This window comes from Leuresthes tenuis, unplaced genomic scaffold, assembly GCF_036924035.1.
Source record: "Leuresthes tenuis unplaced genomic scaffold, fLeuTen1.0.hap1 SCAF_23, whole genome shotgun sequence".
In the NCBI taxonomy this organism is placed as follows: Eukaryota; Metazoa; Chordata; class Actinopteri; order Atheriniformes; family Atherinopsidae; genus Leuresthes; species Leuresthes tenuis.
This window is the reverse complement of record NW_027325377.1, coordinates 9,865,068-9,879,916: the sequence shown is the minus strand read 5'-3', so window position 1 is coordinate 9,879,916 and position 14,849 is coordinate 9,865,068. Positions and strand designations below refer to the sequence as shown.

Sequence of the window (14,849 nt, the reverse complement as noted above, 5' to 3'; positions counted from 1 at the left end):
CCGGAGTCCAGCTCAGTCTTTAGTCTTTATATTAAGCTAACTGTTTTTGTTTTAAAACAGCTCTTACAAACCTGCATGAACATCAAATGTTTTTTGTTTTGTTTTTTTTTAAATTGCTGTAATTATTCCACTGGTCGTGAAGAATTCCTTAAATGGTGAAATCCACGGTCCGTTTTTCATGCAAAAATACTCTTCAGGAAGAAAGTAGTTCAACCAAGGCTAAAACAGTATTCAGATATCTGATTTCCTGAGTTAATTTTCTTCTAATAATAGAAAACACAGTGCAAGAGTTTTATTTTGATGACAGTTGGACAACTGAAGAATCATGTTGGCTGAACCTTGAACACTTAAAAACTTGATATAGTCACCTACTTGTTGTATGAAGCATTTGTCTCTCCCTTGAAAACCTAAAGCAATGTTTATGTGCTTTTACCTTTCATGCCCGATGTGGTTTGAGCATTACCTCCTACATTTCTAGACATGATAGACAATGTTATTTAAGGCTAAGAAACAAAGGTTGTGGTGTATATATATATATTTTTTATTAGAATACCCAGATGTTTTAGGAGGCTGTTTTTCTACAATGCTACAGAGGTTTTTTTTTATGATTTTTACACAAACGTATTGGTGTGAATGGGTTAAGAAGGCAGGTGGAAGAGATTTTTTACCATAGGAATAGAAAGAAGACACTGTTACAGTGGACAAAACACGTTTTCATTGTCTTTTTGTGTGAGTAGTGTGTGCAAATTCATACTATTGTCACAACTTTTAATTGGCATTGTGCCTCATTCAATGGGAGATTATTGGCAGTGGTGTCTGAAAGTTATCAGACTGCTTTAGAAAAGAAATGGAGCAGAGATGCAGCCTGAAGCAGCAGAAAGCATTGACAACACACCCAGTTTGAGGGGAAAAAAGGCCAACTCCACAGGGTCTACACTTTGTCAGCGATAAACGAGTATTATCGTTAGGGAATCCCACTTTGTTCTGTGTGCAAGATGAACACTGCAGCTGCTTTCCAGCTGGAGGATAGAAATCCAATCCATGTGCAAAGTCATAGCAATCTCAGTGTTAAAGGTGAATCTTTTGTTAGACCTGAATCGGACAGGGGACCCTCTTATGCGCTGACATGAGTTTTGATTACAGATGAGTAGGTTTCGTGTCAACTCTTAGTGACCCGAAAGGCGATGTCATTTATTAGATTGCCCCCCCTGCTATTTAGCTGCCCTGGCTAACCTTTTTCAGATTAGTAAGATACAAAGACAATGCTCTTTACAAATCTTCCTTAGATAAATCAGGCTGATATAATTGGAAATAATTAGGGTCTTAATCTCACGATCAAAGAAAATAATATGCAGCTGTCTTATTAAGGCCTGTTGAGAGTGTAATGAGCGCTCCCGTTTAATGTGTGCATAGGGCTGAATAGCAGCCGGAACTGATGGAGCCATTATCTCCACTTACATCAAGATGCTGTGTTTTGTCCATCAACCTCCCAGCATTTATCAATGTACAAGAAACCATCAGGGTCAGAGGCAGACAGACAGCCATCCTGTCTGTGTTTTTTTTTATAGTTTTACGGTGAGCATGTTGTGATGAGCATCTGCTGAGAGAGACAACTTTTCTTTATCTCTGCTCTTTGTCTGTGTTTGAACATTTTCACGAGTCACGCTGCTTTATTTTTGTCAACAAGTCTCGAAACGCCAATGAATTTTTGGTTTACGCCCGGTTGTCTGTTTTTAGTTGGATGTAATCATCGCAGACCTGGACGGAGGCACCATTACCATCCCAGAATGTGTCCACATCTCCCTGCTGCCCGAACCTCTACTACAGCAGATCCAGACTGCACTCTCCATGGTAAGAGCTGCAACCTTGACACTCATCCAGATTGTTTAAACTACTTTTCAATACTGGGGAAATCTCATTGACATGGTTCCACAAAGCAAGTATTGCTTTATGAGATGAGATGCCAGAAAGGTCTTCGTGGATCAGTGTTCCTTTGATGCATTCAAATAATTTGTTTTGAACTAAGTTTAAGTGCAGCCATTTTTTTTTTATATTGCTTTAGATCCAGTAGAAAATAAACTGGGGTTTAAGCTCATCTCTTCTTTCTGTTCCTTTACTCATGTGTTGTATATCTGTTCATTAATTCAACACTGATGACTCTTTTGGATTCATATAGAATCCAATAGAATGTGGCGTATAGAGAGCCATTATGAATGATAAATCAGTAGCTTTTTATAACTTCTACATTACTGAACATGTGTACTGTATGTGTTGTAGTTGGTTGAGATCAGACTAATTTTTAACTGCTACTCGTTACTTTTATCTAAGTACCTGCAACTGATATTTGAACTTAAGTACTTAAGCAGATATATAGTGCATTAACAGCACTAACCATTAATTGTCCAGTAAAATAAATAGATATTTTTGCTGTATTTTGTAGCCCAGTAGTATGTTTTCCACGTGGAAGAGAGCTGTGATGTAATTATTTAGTGCTTCGATGCTGCCAACTCAGTTGTTTTTATGACCATATCTCCCTCAGACTCACTTTGTTGTTCTATCATCTGTTCGTAATACTGCTTCCAGTATTTCAATGCCAGCCCATTCTGAGAAATGTTTCTTTTATCTGCTTGAGTGTGTAAATAAATCATTTCCAGCTTCCTTATTCTCTTGTTGATATCTGGAGAATGCTTGTTTCCCTTTGTTGGTACTATTCACCGTGCTTATGTTTCATAACAAATGCATGACTGTACTATAGAACAGTGGAATTTATTGCTGCGTTATTATGTTGAGCATCTTGGGTACGTGGATTTTAAAGGGAGGTGTTCCAGGAAATGGCAGCCAATTCATCATGAATTTACTGGCTCTACCATGCAACTTCGTGCTTTACGATCTCAAGTCTTGTAAAACAACATACTAAAAATTTAAGTTCGAGACGTGTCTGGAGATTGGGCACGTTTACTTGTAGGTAAATTGCATTGAACTCTGCCAACTAATTTGTGGTAGACAACATCTTAATGATTTTATTGTGTTTTTGCATCAAGTGTTTTTTTTTTTTTTAGAATTATACAACAGTCATAAAGCTATTCACATCCTTTTACCATTCTTGGCGTTGTTCCCGTGTTGAGAAATCGAAGACGTGATGAGGACATTTTTAACTCTGATAAGGACAAAGACAACTCCCAAAATCAATGGGGAAACAGAGCCTCATAAATGAGAGTAATAGAAAAATCCCGAGCAGATTCTGGGATTTCCAGCAAGGCCAGTTAGTGTCCAGGAATTCTTTTTGTGAGCCACTTACCATCACAGGGAAACGACACAAGTGTTAAATAAATAAAAAGAATACGCTCTGAAAACTTTTATAAGGGAGACAAATTTGTTTTTGCAAGAACAGAATATGGTTGTGATACCCGTAGAAGTGTAAGGATCTCATAACTCTGACATGAGAATTACTCGTTTGTAGTAGCCTGTATTAAAGTACAGTTTTAAGTTGCTTGTGTTTTTAACGTTTTCTTCATCTCATACTTGATATTGGCACTCCACCACAGTTGGCTCTTTTCTCTGTTTCATACCAGTTACTTTACATGGAAAAAATTTGATAGTTGTTCACTAAAGCAACAAAGATAGCTGTGGATCACATCTTCAGTCAATAAATCAGTGCTCTCTCACACCTATGTGTGTGTCTTAGTGTCAGCAGATCCATCCATCCAGATTATGGCACAGCAAAAATATCTGCAGTTATTTTACAGGCAAAAAAAATTAAATAAATAGATAAAAGAAACATTTACATGTGATTTGTTTATGAATATCATTAATGCCTTCTCCACCTGGACTTTATATCTGATGTACTACATGTTAAACGGACTTCTAAGGTGTATTTTTCATGTTGTACATTTACTGAGTCAAACAGGATGATTTATTTGACTTGATTTAAAAAAAAAAAAAAGAAAAAAGAAGAGGTTAAAGATTAACAAACTTGGAGCGAGCCAACTGGTTTTCCCTCCGCTGATTGCGCAGGAATGGATTTTTTATTTTTTTTTGTTGCAGTCGTCATGTCACTGAGGCAGAGGGTAGGATGTGTTTATTTTGGAGAGGCTGAAGTTTGCATTCTCATCTTAGATGTGGTGTTTTCGGTGCTGTGAAAAGTCCAAATTTTTTTTCTTCGCAAGGATCTTCCCACGGACACTCGCACTTATTTATTGAAATCGATCCTGAGATAACTTTAACTCGGAAAACAGTCAAAATTACAGCTACAGAAAAGTCAACATTTTGGATTGAATGCCTGTTACATTTGATCTGTACAGTTGTCATGCGTTGTTTTATTTCATGAATAGCATCTTAGAGTTTAGATTAGCGGTCAATGCGGCATGTCCCTTTTAAAATACTCAACTGTCTGGACACTAGACATCTTTGAGAAACATGATATGAAAAAAGAAACCATAAAGTAGGTAATAGCAATTAAACAGTGAACACAACCTGATGGGCATTCTTTCATGATTCCCTTACATATTTAACATTTATTACATATAACCGAAACTGAAAGGATTATGTGATTATCGGTTCAGATCATGAAAGCTGACAACGATTACACTGAACCCCACAAATACAGAGCTCATTGTTCTATGCTGTGCAGTCCCAGTAATATCAAATCATCACATTGCCAGCATATTTTCTGTGTTAAAGTATCCACAAACAGAACACTGAACTTGGACCCACTGACTCGGGCCAAATTCCTAAGACGTCAATGCGTACAATCTTTAAAAAAAAAAAAAGAAGAATGCAAAAATGTTCTGAAATTTGAGGATCGTCCTACTTGTTTTTGTGTTTCTGTCAGTGTCTGCCCTGTGTGTTTTATGACTTGTAACCTGGAGACTGTTGTGCGTTGTGGAGAAGTTCACTGGGTTGCAGGTCTTCGTCCTTTGCCGACAGAGTTCTTGATAACACAGATTCTAAAAATGGAAGATATTGATTCTGATCGGACAGGTTGTGAAACAAACTGTCCCAAACTAAGTTCAATCAGATCAGAGATCAGTCAGACTGACCTCCCACTGAACTGTGACATAAGAGCAGATAATAGTGAAGCTGGAAATCTGATCTGTTTATGCTGCAGGGCTTTAATTTGTTAGATTGCCTGGTTTGGAAGGATGATTTGGTGAAAATATCATTCATCTTGCATAGCAGCTCCCTTTTAAACAGTTTTAGTTATTGGTCTGCCTCTTTTGAAATTGGCCATACAGCTTTGTGCTACCATGCTGTCACCCTGAAAACACGTTATGAGAAAACTTTCAGTATCTAAACTGGGAGCTCACGCTACCACACGCAGAAAATTGAGCCCCCTCTACCACACACACACTAAACTACTTGATTTTCAATTTTTATTCTCAGATTCTTACGTTTCCTTCATCTATAGTTTGACCACAGACATTCTGCCAAGCGGCAGATAATAGACGAGTCAAAAATAATTTTATAACACTTGATTTAGCCTCACAGTTGGTCCATTCGTCTTTATTTTAAGTTTTTAGACATTAATGTTAAGAACTGTGGCCTCGTGAGATACCTTTCAGTCATGTTTGCAACTTTGTTTTTGTGATCATGGGTTCCATTGTCATACTATTGATAGTACTTTCAATAGGCCTTCTCACATATTCTTCTTCTCACTTTCAAGCTGGAATTCCAACTTCTGATGTGCAGCTAATGCAGCATGTTTTTAAGTTGAGTGGAGGCGAGTTTTTGAGTTGGTAGTCACCTCAGACATCCAATTATATACTCTCAAGCACAGAAAAGGTGCTTTTTCTTTCCTTTTTTTATTATTACACATTTTTTTAAGCCAGAAATGATGAGCTTTGTATCAAATTTTGGTATATTTTTAAGTGTTTTTGTTTACCCACATTAATAGACAGAGCTTTTAATTTATTTGTTTTTTATATATATATATATATATATATATATATATATATGTTGACTGTATAGTTATATGTTGACTGTATAGTTTTTATAAATGCTTACCAGAACAGCAATAGAAATATAGTACACCAACCACAGAAATGTCCTGTTCAAACATTTTCTGTCACACTTGACACAAAATAAAAAATTTATGACGCATATTATGAAATACACACTCAGAAATATCTTGTTAGATTACTACTTTACTCCCCCAAGCAGTCATTTTGCAATTCACAATACAGTGATTTATGATGGCTTTGTGCTTTCGATGTTGCAGGTTTTGGATCCAGAGCTGGAATTCGCTGATCATGCCTTCCCCCCACAGTCTCTGCAACCCTCTGCACTCAAAATCCAGGCAAGAAAGATGCACTTCGTAGTAATATCCCAGAATTGCGTAATGTTGTAACATCCTTCATTATTTCAAAGAGATTTGTAGCCCTGTTTATGTATTTATTTTGGGATAAGAATAATAGTCATCTTACAGGAAGTGAGAGGTTCCTGCTCGGACATTATTACAAATTAGAAAATGAATAATTTTTTTCTCTTATTCTATTGATTTTATGCACCAGTCCCTATAGAAATCAGGAATATTAAAGACTCTGTGTCTTTCAGGATAAGGAGATCCGAGCAGTCTTCCTGTGGCTGTTTGCCAGGCTTTTCCAGGGCTATCGTTGGTGTTTACATATTATCCGCATTCATCCGGAACCTGTGATCCGCTTCCATAAGGTATGCAGGCGTACTGTAGATAAGCCGCATCTAGAATTGGACGTGAACTACGGGGAAGTTGACCGTGTAAGATCACATTTCTTCTGACACGTTTCCACAGGCGGCCTTCCTGGGCCAGAGGGCGCTGACGGAGGACGACTTCCTCATGAAGGTGTTGGACGGCATGGCGTTTGCAGGTTTCGTGTCAGAGAGGGGTCCTCCTTACAGGGCCACTGACTTGTTCGATGATGTGAGTCTTTCAGCATGAAATGCACCAACTCAGTATATTTCTTTTAAGTTAAAGGTGGTGGCACGGTTTTTCAGACAGCTACAATTTGGACCGTGTTTGACTTTTTTTGGCTAATTACCAAGGGCTGGTTCAATTTTTATGAAAAAAAAATCTCTTAATATTTTCCTGTTAGTTTAAAGAGTTGGAATCAGGTCTAGAATGAAGTAACATTTATTGAATTCTTCATGTTTTACAAACTGTTTGAGTGCATCCTTGTTTTTAATGCTAAAACCTGGATTATTTGCTGGCGTTTCCACAAGTCATTGTTGTCAGGAAAATCGCCTGAACACATTTCAATCGCAAGCAGGATTTTGAATGGATTAATATGCAGTTGTTTTATGGTTTTTTTGTATATTTGTTTGCCTTTTTCAGTAAATCGGTGAGGTTTTGACGCATCTAAGAATAAATTCCACATAACGTTGCTTTAAAAAAGATGACATTGTAAATTAAAACTATCAATTCAGAGTCATAATTATCTATTGAGAAACTAATTGACTTATCAAAGGAGCTCTACAGTTGGCAATTTTTTGACACATGCTCACTTTGTTCTGTTTCCACAGCTGGTAGCCAACCAGGTGGAGCGGATACGACAAGAGGAGACGTGTCCACATAAAGTCATGAGCCATGTCAAGGAGCTGGCAGAGCAGCTATTCAAAAATGTATGTTCTCTGACCAATTTAATAGCAGATGCAGTTTATCCAGGATTATATCTGCCTTTCTTATTTTTTATTTGTCTTCTTCCATCACTTACTATCCCTCCCTCCAGGAGAATCCCTACCCCGCCGTGGCCATGCACAAAGTCCAGCGACCATCAGAAAGCAGCCAGAACTCCACACAGAATCAGACTGTCTTTCCAGGTCTGGATGAAGTTGCGGTGCAGCTTTTCATCGATCATGCTGCTGCCAAACTCAAGAGTGCACCCCCTGTGGTCAAGGTGGAGCTCAAGAGCATGGTGCCATCCGGACCACCACTAGGTGAGCTGCAGAATAGATGAAGGCAGTCAGAAAGTAGTCTTCAGCTTCTTGTCCAGTTCTTGATACCCAAAATTGTGATGACAATAGGAGGAGAGAGCTGATCATAACGTGTATGGTGCTTTTACTTTGAAAATGTCAATGCTGACACAGTGTGCCGTTAGATGTAAGCAGTGGTTAAACAGAAGGTCAGAAACACTTGTTAAAAGTTTGGCTGTGTTGGATGTCACTGCTAAGTTGACAAAACATTTCAACATCTCTCTTCACGCCTCAAAGTTCAGGGTGAACTTTTCACTTCAGACCGCCTCACAGTGTGTGTTTAATGGGGACAAGTCCAGTGTGACAGTGATGAATGAGTCTGACACCCTTTTTATGTCTCCACAGGAGACATTGTGGACAGGAATGGCAACGTGATGGCTAACAGCGCTCGCAGGCTGGAGGTGGTCAGGAACTGCATCACATACATCTTTGAGAACAAAATGCTTGAGGCCAAGAAAGTAAGAGAGACACATCTCTGCATGGCGAAGCTAACAAAACAGTTTAGAGTTTATATACAGTTATGTTATAATATGTGTAATTACAACCCCAAGTCTTATTTTTTTCTGTTATTGACACCAAACACGTTGCACTCCTACTTATTTAACTTTCTTCTATACTTTTCCGCTTGATCTGTTTGTTTTTGTGACGTAAACGTGGTTGTTTTTTGTGTCCAGCTGATGCCCGCTGTACTGCGGGCGTTGAAAGGTCGGGCAGCCCGAGTATGTTTGACCCAGGAGCTCAATCAGCACGTCCTACAGAACCGGGCTGTTCTGGATGACCAGCAGTTTGACTACGTGGTTCGCATGATGAACTGCACCTTACAGGTGAGCTTGCAAACGCTAACAAACTTTAAAAGGTCGAACCTAAAACATTTAAAGGAACATTCCACAAAACTAATTGATCTGTTCTGGATACAAGCTCTTTTTCTTCTGTGCTTTGCAATTATGATATGAATGGCTCCTTTGTTGCTTTTCAGGATTGTTCACATATAGATGAACATGGTATTGCAGCTGCACTTCTTCCCCTGGTCACAGCTTTCTGCCGAGTAAGTTTCTAACCAGCATTATGAAAATCGCCCAGTATTCCACAAATTAAACTGTTAACTGTTTTAAAAAAAATGCAGTTGTCTTTGTGTTATAATGAATCACTTAGTAGGAGGAAATCTAAAGCGGGAGCTGTTGATTTGATGTTTGTGTGTGTTGTCTTTGACGAGGCTCCTCAGAATGTCCTCCCTACAATGTTGAATTTTGAGATGATTAAAGTAGTTCATATTTTTTTTGTCTTTTTCTAACAGAAACTGGGTGCAGGCATCACCCAGTTTGCTTACAGCTGTGTACAGGAGCACATGGTGTGGACCACCATGCAGTTCTGGGAGGCCATGTTCTACAGCGATGTCCAGAACCACATTAAGGCTCTGTACCTGGAAACAGAGGATGGAGATCAGCAGGGCAACTTGGTGAGCTCCAACACTCATTTTACTGTTTGAATGAAAATGTTTCACATGGTTAAAGTCTATCTCCTGGTAACTAATCCAACCTGGTGTGGATACAGTCCCATTTGTCTCTGTCGTTCTTAATTCTTTGATTTGCTGCCTGGAACAGCAGGGCGAGTCTGGGAGCAGAAGGGAAATCGGCGCCCTAGAGCTTGCGTCAGAGCAGAACCGGCTGTGGCCGACGCTCAGCAAGGAAATGCAGATGGAGCGTGTGCAGAAGGAGGAGAGCACAGTGTTCAGCCAGGCCATCCATTACGCCAACAGGATGAGCTACTTGCTGCTGCCCCTGGACACCAGCAAGAACCGGCTACTGAGGAGTTCAGGGCTCGGGGACGTGGAGAGCGTCAGCAACAGCTACGTCACAAACAGGTAGTCAGAATGACACGTCATGAAGCAGAGGCTGTTGCAATCACAGCAAAATGTTGCACCAGTTTCTCTAGAATTCATAAAAGGAGGAATTGGTGTTATTGTGTCACACCTAGATGCAGCAATCATGGCATCCTTGCACTGTTGGTAGGAAAAAAACTGAATAAAGACAAAACTTAGAACAAATTTTCAAAGCAGGGTTCTTCTATCTTGCAGTATTGCAGGCAGCATGGCGGAGAGCTACGACACAGAAAGCGGATTCGAAGACGCCGAGAGCTCAGATGTGGCCAACTCAGTGGTGCGCTTTATCAACCGCTTTGTAGACAAAGTTTGTAATGAGAGCGGCGTGACAAATGAGCACCTTAAAGCCCTCCACTTAATGATACCAGGTATGGTGTTACAGCCACTGATTTCTGTTTGGACCATCAGAAGCGTCACACAAACTTCATGGAAAAAATGTCTTTGCAGATATTGTCCAGATGCACATTGAGACGTTAGACGCAGTCCACAGGGAGAGTAAGAGGCTGCCTCCGATCCAAAAGGTAACCAATTCCTATTTTTACGTCCCACTGGAAAAAGGCCATGCAGAACCCCAGCCAGCCCCGCCCACTCCCCTCTCCACCAATCCCTACAGCTCAGACTCACAGTGTCACAGCAGGTACGTCTGTCCCCCTGAGACAGAGTGGTGTGACTCACCGCACGCCTGAGCAGTGCATGTTGGGTGATTGTTCTCCCTTATCATGCTGTTTGATCTCTGATGAGACCGGAGAAGCTCAGACTGGCTCCTGTTGCTCTCCAAGGTCCTCCAGAGCTGAGTGCCTTCAGACTGAAGGGTGCTGTTCGTCCTGCATGCAGTGTGTTGGAGAGGGACAGCAGCTAAGCTGAGCTTGATGTGACATGATTTTTTTGTTTAATTTGACCAGCTCAACAACAATATGAGAAGGGTCTGATCAGCATTTTCTTTTGAAACTCAAAAGTTTTCCCCCTCGTGGAAAGATTAATTAACTTTTTTCAATCCTACAGCTGCTGGGGTCCCTGTAGTTAAGTGCCTAAGGAAGTAAATTCTAATTAAATTGTCCTGTGACTGAATTGTGTGGTCATGTGTGGCATTAGTTGTTTTGCAACAGCTTATGAAACAGGTTAGCAAAGTTGTAATTAATTTCCTATGAGAGGTGGGGGTTCCTCGGGAAGCTTCCCAGGCCTCACTTTGGGACAGGAAGTGACGCAAGAGTCCAGAGGACAAAGTTCACTTGTTGTACTGTTAATTTTTTTTTTTAGAAAAGCTTATCCCTTGACCCACTGAGTCCTGTAATCAAGCTCTATGCTACAGGAGACGGAGCTTGTATTTTTGAAGGAATTCAAAATGAACTTCACATCTTTGAAACACATCCAAGTGTCCCTCTGTATTGTTTAAATTCTTATTTATAAAATCGTCACTGCCAATATCGCACCAAATCAGCTTGCCTTGCTTGTGTGCAGCTTTCACAAAATAATTTCAACATTAAACCCGAGTCTAATCACCTAAATCAGTGCAGATCACCCAGACAGCAACATGAGCATGGCTGTGAAAGCATGAGACTGATGGGTGGAGTGATTGTTTGACAAGCCTCTTTTCCTGTCCTGCACAGTTGCACATTTTTATTGTTCTCATCGCTCGTGTGCAGCAACATTTGAGAGAAAATATCAAATACATTTCTTGACTTCTCGTTTGACTTTCCAACTGAGTACACTGTCTCTCCATAGTTAATCCTCCTGCATTCTTCTTTCTTTCTTCCTCTGTACAGCCCAAGCTGCTGAGGCCGACTCTCTTGCCTGGGGAGGAGCTGGTAATGGACGGCATGCGGGTCCACCTGATCCCAGATGGCCGCGAGGAGGCAACGGGCCTGATGGGAGGTCCGCCTCTTCTTCCAGCCGAGGGCGCCATCTTCCTTACTACCTACCGCCTTATCTTCAAGGGCACACCTACGGACCCATTGGGTAAGAGATGACACACAAAAAAAGAACCAGTACATAAGAGTCGGCTGGATTTTGGTTTACTGCTTTACACCTGGTGACTTTATCTCTGTGGGTTTTTGTTTTTTTTCCTGAAGTGGGTGAGCAGGTTGTGACTCGCTCCTTCCCCGTTGCCTCTCTGACCAAGGAGAAAAGGATCTCAGTCACGTTAACCATGGACCAGTATGTCCAGGAGGGACTCCAACTAAGATCCTGCACCTTCCAGGTATCTTGATCCCTGTATCACACACATTGACTATTAGTAACGTACAAATCTTGAGCTCTGGGATGACAGCATGCACTTATCTTCCTGTCTTATGTGAAGCTAATGAAGATTGCATTTGATGAGGAGGTTGCATCAGACCTGGCCGAAGTTTTCAGGAAGCATCTGCACAAGCTGCGTTATCCTCAGCACGTCCAGGGTACCTTCGCGTTCACTGTGGGTCAGTGTGGCAAGCTTGTGGTGGAGCACAAAACCAAGGACAAGAACCAGTCACTAAAGTAAGGAACCAAATGTTACAGGACACAAAATGGGTTTTATGCCGTGGAAAGTTTAGAATTTAGAAAATAGAGCTCCTCCAGACAAAACCAGTTTTATGGTCCAAACAAATTCTTTGGGTCAGATATCTCGTGGTAAATACCTCACTTCTCCAAAACAGGCTGGACTTTTAAGGGATTCAGGGCAAATGACACAGTAATTCCCTCAGCTAGGTAGAAATTAAGCCCCAAAGGTCACAGTCAATTGGTTTGTGCAACTAGCCCCAGATTTGAATCAGGATTATCTTCTATTCCAAAGTGTAACACATAATGCGATTCATGTATGCCTGTGTTGTCACACTCGTGGGAAAACATGCTTTCATACTTCCAGGAGTTTTTATTGTTATAACTTCTAAGGTATGACTCCTCTTTTGTAGCTCGTCTCTGCTTAAATTTCTGAGTCAAAACAACCTGTATGTTGAGCTTTCATGGATTTTATGGGCTCTTAGATGTTATTTTGTAATGAAAATTTAGTTAAATACCCTGCTGGAGCCACTGTGTGACTTCTCGCATTTTATTCTGTAACTTTTCCTCAAGTTTTTTTTTTCGTTGATGTCCTACTCGCTTTAAATTGCCTTGTGTACGAATTGTGCTCTACAAATAAACTTGCCTTGCCTTACTCATTCGAAATCTTAGGAACATTTCAACCCTGTGCTGCTCAACCACACTCACTCTTTCTCACACTCACTCAATCACACACACACTTTCCTCTGTCTTTTGTAGAGAATAAAAGGAGCTTAAGAGAAGTCTTTGAATAATTCATCAGTGGAAACTGTGGCAGCTGTTTTATTGCCCCTGTTGTTTCCATTTCAACAGTGTGTGTGTGTGTGTGCGTGTGTGTGTGTACGTGTGTTTGTGCGTGCATGGTTCAAACACGTTAATTCTGACTCAGACCCTGTGGTGTGCTAAACCAGCTAAACACTAGTGAGTTAATGGCTGTTGGCTATTCACTGAGACAAACTCTGGCCAAATTCAGTTCATTGTCAGCTGCTTCAAATCTAAATGCAGATTATTTTTTCGTTGCATTAAAAAAAAAAAACGAGTGGGAGCGACTGTATGGATGTTGATGACACAAGTACTGTATTTTTTATTTTTTTATTTTTGTTTTACTCGTTGTCTTCTACAGGACACTTTCCAAAAACCTGGTGAAGACAGCCAAGAGGACCATTGGCCGGCAGTATGTGACCAAGAAGAAGTATTCTCCCCCCACCTGGGAGAACAGGGGCAGCTTCCAGTCGGAGCTAGATGAGGATGAAATCTCAGGTACTGTGATGGAAACCCTTCGAGTTGTGCTGTTTGGTTTTTTTTGGTGTTTAGTTAGAATTCGTTTCTGTATTATATAAATCTATGTTTACTCTGAAAATTGAACTAATCTGCTGTGTATCTCCACAGTCTCAGAAGAAGTGGATCAGAGTTCCCTCACCCTATCCTCCACCATCCGCTCTTCAGACAGACAAACCATGAGCAACGTCGTGGAGCGCGCCTGCTGTCGGGACTACCAGCGTCTGGGTCTGGGCACGCTCAGTAACAGCCTGACGCGGTCTAAGAATGAGCCCTTCAGGATTTCCACTGTTAACCGTATGTACACCGTCTGCAGGAGGTAAGAAACTACCAAAAGATTGCACGTGCAAGGACAGAGGTGTCATTGGTAGTGTCAAACACTGTATTTGGGTGTTACAGCTATCCCGGCCTGCTCATCGTCCCTCAGAGCATCCCAGACTCGACCATCCAGAGAATTTGCCGCTGCTACCGACAGAATCGCTTCCCTGTAGTGTGCTGGAGGAATTCAAGAACCAAGGCTGTGCTGCTGCGCTCAGCAGGCCTGCATGCTAAGGGGGTGGTGGGTTTCTTCAAGTCCCCCAACGCACCTACCACAGGTAGAAAAATTATATGTGTAAGGTCGACTCTGTAGTAGTGGGAATGTAATAAATATCAAATAAAATGTGCCAACAGTGGGGCCACAGTGTAAAGATTTGAAGCTGAAATGGCAAAGCAAGAGCTGAAAGTTAGCTATAAGTTAAAGTATAAGGTTTTGTTGGTTTTCTCGTCTTTGCAGTGCCCTCTCAGGCAGACTCCACCAGTTTGGAGCAGGAGAAATACCTACAGGCCATCATCAGCTCAATGCCATCTTACAGTGAGAGCAGTGGCAGGAACACATTGAGTGGTTTCACATCCACACATATGAACACCTCTGGTGAGTGGACAAATACGCACTAAAAGGACATGTTGCTGTTAGAAGATGCTCATTGATCGCTAGATTACTGAGGTCACATAGCTAAAGGTCCTCTTTTGTCCCCAGACTCATCTGATAAGATGAGAAACCCCAAGATTGGAGCTCTGATGAAGCAGGTGATGGGCTCCAAAGAGGATGTTCCTGGAACCTTCAGCAGAGGAGGTGAGATACTGCTGTGTGTCTCCATGTGTCCCCTGTTGCTTTTCTGTTTGTTTTAGTTGCAGTCCTGGTTTCAAAACGTTTGTGCTCACAGTTTTCAGTCTAAAATTGTTAATGAAACTGGGA

The 14,849-nt window shown here is 41.0% G+C and overlaps 1 protein-coding gene across 10 annotated transcripts in view; it reads left to right on the top strand.

The window, feature by feature from the left end:
- Positions 1–14,849, top strand: part of sbf1 (SET binding factor 1) — a 50,398-nt gene that overhangs the window by 27,513 nt on the left and 8,036 nt on the right. For 6 of the 10 annotated variants that reach the window (XM_072377235.1, XM_072377237.1, XM_072377242.1 and 3 more), the window contains 21 exons: positions 1,738–1,851; positions 6,218–6,295; positions 6,553–6,666; positions 6,767–6,895; positions 7,495–7,593; positions 7,701–7,908; positions 8,290–8,402; positions 8,619–8,768; positions 8,921–8,989; positions 9,239–9,400; positions 9,546–9,805; positions 10,019–10,191; positions 10,271–10,344; positions 11,587–11,779; positions 11,893–12,020; positions 12,120–12,295; positions 13,458–13,594; positions 13,724–13,931; positions 14,012–14,208; positions 14,388–14,525; positions 14,631–14,726. In XM_072377235.1, coding sequence (XP_072233336.1) covers positions 1,738–1,851; positions 6,218–6,295; positions 6,553–6,666; positions 6,767–6,895; positions 7,495–7,593; positions 7,701–7,908; positions 8,290–8,402; positions 8,619–8,768; positions 8,921–8,989; positions 9,239–9,400; positions 9,546–9,805; positions 10,019–10,191; positions 10,271–10,344; positions 11,587–11,779; positions 11,893–12,020; positions 12,120–12,295; positions 13,458–13,594; positions 13,724–13,931; positions 14,012–14,208; positions 14,388–14,525; positions 14,631–14,726 — 3,016 coding nt within the window. Of the gene's footprint in view, positions 1–1,737; positions 1,852–6,217; positions 6,296–6,552; positions 6,667–6,766; positions 6,896–7,494; positions 7,594–7,700; positions 7,914–8,289; positions 8,403–8,618; positions 8,769–8,920; positions 8,990–9,238; positions 9,401–9,545; positions 9,806–10,018; positions 10,192–10,270; positions 10,345–11,586; positions 11,780–11,892; positions 12,021–12,119; positions 12,296–13,457; positions 13,595–13,723; positions 13,932–14,011; positions 14,209–14,387; positions 14,526–14,630; positions 14,727–14,849 lie in introns of all 10 variants that reach the window. The other 4 variants (XM_072377238.1, XM_072377245.1, XM_072377244.1 and 1 more) reach the window with 2 other exon arrangements.